We start from the raw sequence: 10,350 nt of genomic DNA, 5'->3' as shown, positions 1-10,350 counted from the left end.
TGATCATCACTGGAGTAATAGGCTTCGCTATCGCTGAGCCAATGTCCAAGTATGTGGTCAAGACGAGGTTAGGCGGATGCAGGACCTTATGCCTGACCACCGCCTTTGCGTCTTCACCGACGAACACGGCAAAGAGTGCGTGTTCAAGGGGCCGTATAGCAGAGGCAGGAAAAATGTGTATCTCCTCCTTCACAAGGAACTCTTCTCTGCCATATTGTATCCTTGCCAAGCATTAAAAAAAAAATCAGTGCGAAAAGTGTGTTGCTTCCTCTACAAGAGTGATCACCTCTGTGAGGGGTCATGTTGGCGGCGCACAATGCATGACAGCCCTAATGTGGCCCTGGGTCGATGCCCTGACTGTCGCCACCAATTTTCTGGCGATGAGTGCCTTCAGCACCACAAAACAGTCAAAATGCAGAACTCAGACTTTAATAAGTGTGAAGTCTTCTGTTTCTGTCCGACTTCATGAAATCAAACGCTGTGGCAGATTTCGATGAGTGAAGCACGTAGGCTTTGTGGTGGCCCGCATACTGGCCCCGTCGGCAGGCCGCCCCGGCAACGTCGCCAACCTTACGGTGCAAGACTTCAAGAACGTCAATTTCCACACAGAGAAAGGTATGGTGTGTTCAATCCCACTCACAAGGTGGCTGGGAAAACCTTCCTTTTCGTGTACATTACAGTAAAGGACTTCACAAATCTGGTCGTGCCCCTGGTTACCGTGGCCCAAAAGCTGTGCAATCCTCACGTGTTTGTGATGGCGTCTGCGCAGCCCATGCGAAAGGCTGAGACAATTTTTGCAATCGTGAACCGAGGTATCAAAAGCCCGAAGCAGTGCATATGCTCATGCAGCTGCCAATTATAGGTTTAATTTCCGCCGTGAGCCTATTGAGTACTGTGTCTTAGACGTGACTATTCTTCGCCAGGCGTGCCAAGCTTTCAGAAAGCTATTTCAGGAAGTTGCCGGGTTTGATCCGATGCTGCACTGCATCACTTTGAGCAGTGCGTGCATGGTGGCCTTCCGCCGCAACTTCTTGACTCCCAAGCAAATTGGTCTTGTTCCTCCCGGAGGATACCATGGCAGGGGAAAACAAAGCCATATTGCACTGCAATGGCTTTATTCTGAAGCCCATAAGCTTGGAAGGGTCATCAGGACCATTTATACAGAGAGGTTGCTGTTATGGGTCGCCTTGTCGACGGCTGTGTGGAAGTTCCACTCCCGGATGGCACTGCAGAGCGTCGTATCTACCAGTTTCATGGGTGCTACTGGCACGAGTGTCCTGATCACTTTCCTGCCACACCAGACTCGGGGGAAAGCAAGTACGAACGTACAGTGAGACTCAGGGCAATGTTTCACCGCAATGGCCACACAGTCATTGAGAAGTGGGAGTGCGAGTTTAAGCGTGAGCTTGACTCGGATCCTGAGGTCAAGGCATTCTTAGATGCCCACCCCACTTCCCGCATACACTGTTAAAAATTTCTTGGGAATTCCCGAAGATTCACTTTCTACCACTATAAGAAATTCCCAGAGGACTCCGTTCTTAGTTTTGTTTACTAAAACAGATTTTAAAAGGTGAAAGTTTTCATTCGTCTACATGTTACGAAGCTAAACTCGACACGTGAAATCTACAAAGTTCTTTGGGAAATCCCAAAGGACTTTGGCAATACTTTTCACGACTGTTCCTCCGTGAAATCCCAGGATTTTTTTAACAGTGTACCACCTCTCAATCTTCGGGACGGTCTGGCAGGTGGTCGGACCAGTGCCCTGAAGTGGTGCTGCAAGGCAGATCCTAAAAAGGGGGAAAATATCAAGCTGGTGGACGTCATAAGCGAGTGCCCCAACGCCAATCTTCGGGCAGTATACCCGATTGGGCACCCTGTCATCCACCTGGAGGATGATCCCCAGATGCCTGATTCTAGCTTGTGGAATGGGATGATCATGTGCACCGTCTTGCCCCCTCGTAATCTTTACCTGCCAGTACTCCCGTACAAGTGCAACGGCAAGTTGCTTTTCCCTCTTGCGCAGAGACAGAGAGTACGGAGATATGCTAACATACACCTGATGAGCGAAAACTCACAAGTTCATGGTGCGCTCCAGAGCTGATTCCGGCGCTCTTTAAAAAAAGTGAACCAGCTGGTTGATATCCATGAGGTATACCAATATCCTGGAACCTCCCAGTACAACCCGGAAACCAGGCAGGACGGGCTCCTCTCAGTGTATGTGAGCTGCTTCATGGCCCTTTAAATTCAGGCCAGTGGTTGGCGACCAGAGTGCACCACTGATTTGTTGAAGGCTAAGTTTGTGGGTTTGTGGAGGACGCCCTCAAAAGTGACGGCGTGGTCCTCGATCCCACAAAGATGGCAAAAAAATCCGGCTCTGCGCACCCTTGCCAAATTAATGTGCAATTCGTTTTGGGGAAAGTTCGGAGAGAAGACCCTCCGCCCCAAGACCGAACCTGTAAGGACGCACGAAAAGTTGTTGAAGCTCATAATTGACCCTCGTAAAATTGTCACGGGGATTCTCCCCTAGACTGAAGGCTGTATCAGGTGACATGGAAGCCAGTAGAGGACAGTGAGGAGTCCTTGCCTACCTCCTCACTGATGCATGCAGCCCTCACAACTTGCCATGGGCGGCTGCAGCTATATTAGTATCTGGACGTGGTGAAGGAGAGGGCCCTTTACCACGACACTGACTCGGTGCCGTACTACATCAGTCGCCCTGGTGAGCGCGAGCTTACCCTCGGTCCACATCTCGGTGGTTTGACTGATCAGATTGAAGAGGATTTCGGTCCTGGGTCGTTCATCACGGAGTTTGTGGCCGGGGGCCCCAAGAACTATGCCTATAAGGTGGCGGTGGGGGGAGACCTCGAAAACCTTAAGGTTTGAATCAAGGTTCGAGGCATCTCCATTAATATCTCATGTGACAAGCTGGTCACATTTTAGCATCTGAAAGCAATGGTGATTGGAAGCCGTGATAAAACCACGGTACCCAACCTTGCCCCGTAGAACAGAAAGATGATGGTGGGGTAGCATAACCTGATACCAATACTCTCTCATCTACGGTTTAGTGGACGTTATATGATTTTTTTTGTTTGCAGGACCCACGGTACTAGGTATATATCAATTTGAAAAATGTTACTTTGACTAGGAACGATATTGCACGTTGTGGCTTTCTGCTTTGTTGTGAGACCGCACTACGCTACGCCACCATTTTCTTTCCTTCTTACGAGGCAAGGTGCTCATTGGTGTGGGTGAGTGGGGTCGCCAGAGGCGGAACTATAGCGAGCGGCTTCCCCCAATCCTCTACTGCGCGCTCGCTCACACTGCTAGCGGCTTAGGGGAAGGTGGCGGGGAGGAGAGGTGGGCTGCTTCTCGCTCGGAGTGGGGGAACCAGGCCTGGCGGGGAGGGAGCGCCGGCGGAACTGTAGCGAGTCCTCATTGTACTCCAATGATGATCAAAAAGTTTCGCGTCTGTCTGTCTCCCATCACGATAACCCGAGAACGAACAGGGTATTCCGCTGCAAGCCAACCGGAACATGAAGAAAAAAAGCATGACTGCTCGATCTGTTTCCTCTTGAACGCTGCCGGTCAACGATGACCTTGTCACGTCAGTCAGCCAATGAGTGCGCAGAGGGAAGCAGATCGAGCAGTCATGCCTTTCTTCAAGTTCCGGTTCGCTTGCAGAGCAATAGGGTACTCCGCTAGAGCGCGTGGTGGAACTAAGTAGAACAAAAACGGAAGGCGGAAAGGCGCCTGCTGGGCGGATGGGGTGACCGCGCTAGCCCGCTGCTCGGGCCGTTCGGCTCTCGATCGGCAGCGCCGGCGAGCCGAGGCCCGAGCGGCTGGGTGGGGAGCCTCCCTATTTACGCCTCTTTTCTTTACCCGACTCGGTTGTGAGCGCCGCAGGCCTAAGTTACGCGAGAGGTGGTCTGGCGTACATCTCCTTGGAGTTATTGGCTGAGATTATTCCGCTGGAAGAAAATCGGAACCGAAAGAAGAAAAGCATGACTGCCCGATCTGTTTCCTCCTGAACTTTGATTTGTCAACGAAGACGTCAGTGTGGTGGTCAGCCAATGAGCGCGTAGAGGGAAACGGATCGAGCAGTTATGCTTTTCTTCTTCAGGTTCCGGTTGACTTCCAGTGGAATACCCTATTAGCGAAGCATATAACTCCAATGATATTAAAAAAGTTTTGCGTCTGTCTGACTGTCTGTCAGTCGTTTTGTGTCATTGGCTGAGCGATAGCGAAGCCTATTACTCCAGTGATGATCAAAAAGTTTTGCGTCTGTCTGTCTGTCTGTGTGTCTGTGTGTCTGTCTGTCTGTCATCACGATAACTCGAGAACGAATTGAGCTAGCGACCTGGGATTTTCAGGGTCGTTTTGTGTCAGAAAAAGACAGATCAAGTTCGAAGGAGAGCATTCTAGCTCAAAAATTGGATTTTTAAAAAATCAAAAACCACAGGTCCTACAAATAATGTTTTTTAAAAATATTTTTTTACAGTCTCCTAAGGGGTAACTCATCAAAGTAGAACCCTTGAGGCGAAAATTTTCTCCGTTTTGCTCTAGCTCAAACCGTTGAGGCGCTAGAGGGTGTTTTTGACGAAAATAAGCGAAAAAGTGTACAACCATGCATTCTTAGTCAAAGTGACGGGCCGTTAACGGGCCGGAGGCCCGTATCTTTGAGTGCATTTTTGCACTACCCGACTCGGGTGTCAGCGCCGCAGGCCTAGGTAGATGTATGCCAGGCGCGTCGCAGCGTAACAGTGTTTCGTGAGATATCGCGAAGCCTGTTACGCGAGACGTGGTCTGGCGTACATCTACCTAGTAATAAGACAGATCGGGTTCGAAACAGCGCATTCTAGCTCAAAAAATGCATTTTTAGAAGTCAAAAACAACAGGTCCGAAAAATGACGTTTATTGAACTTTTCTTTTTTACACTTTCCCAAGGGGTAACTCTTCGAAGTAGAGCCCTCTGGGCGAACATTTCGTTCTTTTGGCTCTCTCTAACCGTTTAGTCGCCTGAGGGCGATTTCCACACGAAAATGACCCCAAATCATTTTAATGTTGTTTCTTGGATATTTGATGGTCTTTGTTGTGGCAAATAAAATCCTGGGGGTAAAATGTGTCCTCTGGAAGCGAAGGCCTTTCTACGACTCTAGCGCGTCGCAGCGTAACAGTGTTTTGTGAGATATCGCGAAGCGTGTCACGCGAGACCTAGCCCGGCGTACATCTACCTTGCCATTGATTGGGGCATTGTTAGGGTAAAGGTTCCAGCTGCAGTGTCGGATGGCGTAGCGAATATTAAGCGCGCCCTAAAAGATGAATTCCCTGGCAGGCACATCATTTGCATTGGGCACATGTTGGACAATGTCGGCCAGCGGGTCATGATGCCCAATGAGGAAGTTGCCCGATAAAAGGAACAAGAAGAAGGTAGCGCTGAGGAGGTGGCGTGGCGTAGCGCCGTCCCTGAACAAAGCAGAACATCGGCGACCATACTGTGTTTTGCCGGAAGTGGATGTGTGATCATAAATCATAAATCAAGTTTTGTATAATTTGTATAGAGGAATTGGGTCCATACTAGACCGGCGAAACAATCTTGTGTCAAAAAGTGCTTCTGTAAAGTAAGTTTACACGGTCTTCTAAACGGTCCCGGTGTAGTTGTTTAGGTTAGTGTACGGACATATTGCATTGGTACTATTTTAACTCAATGATAATGACTCAACTGCCGTAATAAACTTGAGAATAGGTGGTACAAAGGTGCTATATGCATGGACTCGTTCTAAACTGTTTGAAATCTAACGACACGCATCCTAACCTCTGCTAGACTGTCGCTCATCTTCTGCTTTGAGTAGGGACGGCGCTACGCCACGCCACCTCCTCAGTGCTACGTTCTTCCCTTTCCTCTTATCGGGCAACTTTCTCATAAACCTTCTATTTTCCCATCAGAGAGGGAAATGGACGGCGGGGCTCAAGCTCAAACTGACACTGACCTACCCGACAGGGAATCTGATATAGAGGAAGACGATGACGATTTCCAAGACGCGATCGATAACTCATTTCTCCGTGCACTAATCATAAAAGTAAAAAAAAAAAGTGGAATTCTTTCACCAGAGTAAGGTGGCGACCTCTGAACTAGAAAAGCTGAAAGTGAAAGACAATGATTTACCAGAGAGCAAGGCCCTGTAACTAGTTAACTCATAAATCAAGTTTTGTATAATATGTATAGAGGAATTGGGCCCATACTAGACCGGCGAAACAATCTTGTGTCAAAAACTGCTTCTGTAAAGTTTTGCTTCGGAAAAGTAAGTTTACACGATCTTGTAAACGGTCCCGGTGTCGTTGTTTAGGTTAGTGTACGGACATATTGCAGTGGTACTATTTTAACTCAATGATAATGACTCAACTGCCGTAATAAGGCAAGGCCCTGTAACTAGTTCAAGAGGTCAAAACTAGATGGAATTCCTGTTTTGTCATGCTAGACAGATTTCCCACCCTTTAGATATGGTAGGTAGAGTTATACTGAAGATTCAAGGGATAAAAATGTCCCTCCCGCGAAAGTCGGCTCAGAGCGAAAGTGGCAAACATTTTCCGAAAAAGTGTCCCGCCATCTTTTGATATATTTTGTTCCCCAAGTCCTAAAACGCATTTCTGGATGGTATGTTTTTGGTCTAATTTTTGGTCGTACTTCAGGTGCCGCGCTCGGAGCCGTTGTTAGAGGGCTGCAGCGTCGTAACCTTGGTGGTACAAAATCGGGCGACCTCGCTGGATGGTAGGTAGGTCATCTGGGACACCTCGGGAAAATATCAGATTTTGTACCACCAGGGATGAAAAAAAAGTCCCACCCTCCAATCCAAAGTCGGCTCAGAGCCTAAGTGGCAAAGGCTTTCCGCGCACTGAGCCGTTTTCAGAGGGCTGCAGCGTCGTTACCTTAGTAGTACAAAATCCTGTGACCACGCTGGATGGTAGGTAGGCGTAGGTAGGTCGTCTGAGAACACCTCGGGAAAATGTCAGATTTTGTACCATCAGGGATAAAAAAGGCCCGCCCTCCAAGGTCGGCTCAGTGCGTAAGTGGCAAAGACTTTCCGCGCTGTGAGCAGTTTTCAGAGGGCTGCAGGGTCGTCTGGGAACACCTCGAAAAATATCAAATTTCGTACCACCAGGGATAAAAATGTCCCGCTTTCCAAAGTCAGCTCAGAGCGGAAGTTGCAAAGACTTACCGAAAAAGTGTCCCGCCATCTTTTGATATGTTATTCCCCAGGTCCTAAAACGCATTTCTGAACATTCTTCTTTCACAGTTTCCTAGGGGGGAACTAACTAAAGTAGATCCCCTATAGACGAAAATTTTGTCCGTTTTGCTATAGCTCAAACCGTTGAGGCGCTAGAGGGTATTTTTGACGAAAATAAGCGATCAAATGTATGTACAACCCTGCATGCTCAGTCGAAGTGATTGGTTGAGCGATTAGCGAAGCCTATTATTCCAGTGATGATCAAAAAAGCTTCTGTCTGTGTGTGTGTGTGTTTTAGTCTGTAATCACGATAACTCGAGAACGGTTTGAGCTAGGTACCTGACATTTTGAGTGTAGCTTTGTATCATACAAAGCAAGAACTGTATTGATTTTGAGCCCTCTAGCTCAAAAATTGGACGAGAACGCACTATTTGAAATGCATTTGGAAAATATTGCTAATTTTTAATAGACCATTCCACCGACTGTGGAAAAAGAAAGAAAAGAATCAAAAACCACCGGAAACAATGTTGATAAACAGATCAAATCGTTCACTTTTTCTAGTTTTCTTGGCCAAGATAATTATTCTGGACTTGTTGGTGTGCCATAGAGGTGTACACAAATGATCTACGTAGTGGTTTTATGGTAGATTTCTTGGATCTTAGATGGACGGAAATTTCGTACGTTTGGCTCCATCTCTAACCGTTTAGTCGCCAGAGGGTGATTTTAACACGAAAATGACCCAAAACCGTTTTAATGTTGTTTCTCAGATATTTAGTGGTCTCTGGTGGGTCAACTCGTCAAAATAAAATCCTGGGGGTAAAATTTGTGCCCTTGGTGCTGAAGGCCTATCTACAACTCTGCCACTCGGGTGTCAGCGCCGCAGGCCTAGGTAGATGAATGCCAGGCGCGTCGCAGAGTAACGGTGTTTCGTGAGATATCGCGAAGCCTGTTACGCGAGACGTGGTCTGGCTACCAAATAGGGCGTAGGCCCGTTTCTGTGTGTACGTTTTGCCACTACCCGACTCGGGCCGCAGGCCGTATGCCAGGCGCGTCGCAGCGTAACAGTGTTTCGTGAGATATCGCGAAGACTGTTATGTGAGACGTGGTCTGGCGTCCATCTACCGTGTAGTGAGAACAGAATACGAACCTCCTTTTTAGCTGAGCGATTCGCGAAGCCCATTACTCCACTGACCAGAAAAGTTTCATTCTGTTTGTTTGGCTGTCCGTCTGTCCGCACGATAACTCGAGAAAGAATAGACTACCTGTCCCGTTCTTGCCAGGGCGAGAGAAGAACAAAAACTCCGGAAATGGTATGAGAAGTTCGACGCCCGAAAGAGGTGCGTATGCCGATTTTGATCAATTTACGCATTGAGAACCTATGAGTGGTGTTTAAAATGCATTTCGAGTAATTGGCTGGGCGATTAGCGAAGCACATTACTCCACTGACCGGAAAAGTTTGTTTGTTTTTCTGTCTGTCTGTCCGCACGATAACTCGTGAATGAATAGGGTATTGGTCTAGAGTGCTGAGCGGAAGTAGAAGAACAAAAACGGAAGGTGGAAAGGCACCCGCACTCCTCTCCGCCTGCTGTCCCCACTACTTTGCACCGGACGCACCCCCACTCCGCCCAGTAGAGGAGGGGGCGAGAGCCTTTCCAACTCCAACTTCCGTTTTTGTTCTTCTTCTTCCGCTCAGCGCTGTAGACCAATACTCTATTGAGATCGCGATCTGGGAATTTCTGGGTCGTTTAGTATTTTAAAAAGACAGATCGAGTTCGAAGATGAGCCTTCTAGCTCAAAAATTGACTTTAAAAAAAATCAAAAACCAAAAGTTGCAAATATTTATTATTGCAAATATTTTTTGTGGTGGGCGTAAATTTCGTTCGTGTTGCTCTATCTTGTACCGATTTGGCGCTATGGGTCATTTCTTGTCGAAAACAACGTGAAAAGGACAAATTCGTCTATTAAATCGTTAAAAAGGCTTAATGTCACAGAATTGTAAAGGGAGTAACACTTCAACCACACATTACGGGTCGAACCACACCCTCTTTTGGGCTGAAGGGTCCCTAGATCATCTAGTATCACTAAAAAGTTGATTTTTACATAACATTCTGTCCAAATGAGTGATTTTAGCGGTTAGAAGAACAAGAAGAAGTTCCAAGATGGCCGCCACGGACCACAACAAACATTCAACTGTTTTCCCGAGCAGCCGCTCGCGCTCGGGAGCCCCAATAACCTACCAAATGTTATATCGCGCCTGTTGGAGTCAAACTTGGTTTTGTTAGAATCAGAAAATCGTGAAGAACACGATGGAAACGATATCGGACCTTCAAGAATGCTATTTAGTGTTAATCTATGAAAATAATAGTTCATGTTCACAATTTTAACAAACTAACACCATATCTTGTTAACGAACCTGAAAAATTCGTCACGTATCTTCAAATGCTATTTTATGTGTTCCCCTCTTTCTTCCGATCAAAATGATACCAAATTTGACTCAAATAGGCGCAATATAACGTTGCGCGCGGGCGTCTGCTAGCAGCCGCTTCGGGAAAACAGTTGAATGTTTGTTGTGGTCCGCGGCGGCCATCTTGGAACTTCTTCTTGTTCTTCTAACCGCTAAAATCACTCATTCGAACTTTTAATGAAAACCTTTATCGAACAGAAGACGTTTCATGTCCGTCATTTTTGAGTAATATGTCCCCGACACATGTTGTCAGTACGTCAAATTTTTGTGCCGGAACGCCCTGTTCGCGTATAATATCCCATTAGCTGTTCTCGGGTGTCAGCGCCGCAGGCCTAGCTATATGTGCGCCAGCGGCAGGCGCGTCGCAGGGTAACAGTGTTTCGTGAGATATAGCGAAGCCTGTTACGCGAGACGTGGTCTGGCGTACATATAGCTAGTTTTATGCTACGACAATGCTATAAGAGCGATAACAGAAGTCAAAATCGGCATTCGCGTCTCTTCCAGGCGACGAACTTCTCATACAACTCCCGGAGCTTTCGTTCTTCTCTCGCCCTGGCAGGCACGGGACAGGTAGTCTATTGAGATAGCGACCTGGGAATAGGCTATTCCGCTCGACGCGGTAAGAAGAACACAAGAATCACAAAAGCCGAGGGAGGGGGGAGC

General features: G+C 47.5%; 1 protein-coding gene across 1 annotated transcript in view; it reads left to right on the top strand.

Annotated features, from left to right (window-relative positions):
• Positions 1 to 1,177: 1,177 nt before the first annotated feature.
• Positions 1,178 to 10,350, top strand: part of LOC127750899 (uncharacterized) — a 12,606-nt gene continuing 3,433 nt past the window's right edge. Inside the window, exons 1-2 of the mRNA XM_052273577.1 lie at positions 1,178 to 1,429; positions 1,697 to 1,983. Of these exons, the coding sequence (XP_052129537.1) occupies positions 1,178 to 1,429; positions 1,697 to 1,983 (539 nt within the window). The remainder of the gene's footprint in view (positions 1,430 to 1,696; positions 1,984 to 10,350) is intronic.

This window comes from Frankliniella occidentalis, unplaced genomic scaffold, assembly GCF_000697945.3.
Source record: "Frankliniella occidentalis isolate FOCC.00 unplaced genomic scaffold, Focc_3.1 Scaffold284, whole genome shotgun sequence".
Taxonomy (NCBI): domain Eukaryota; kingdom Metazoa; phylum Arthropoda; class Insecta; order Thysanoptera; family Thripidae; genus Frankliniella; species Frankliniella occidentalis.
The sequence above is the reverse complement of the archived record's forward strand: the minus strand, read 5'-3'. Positions and strand labels throughout refer to the sequence as shown.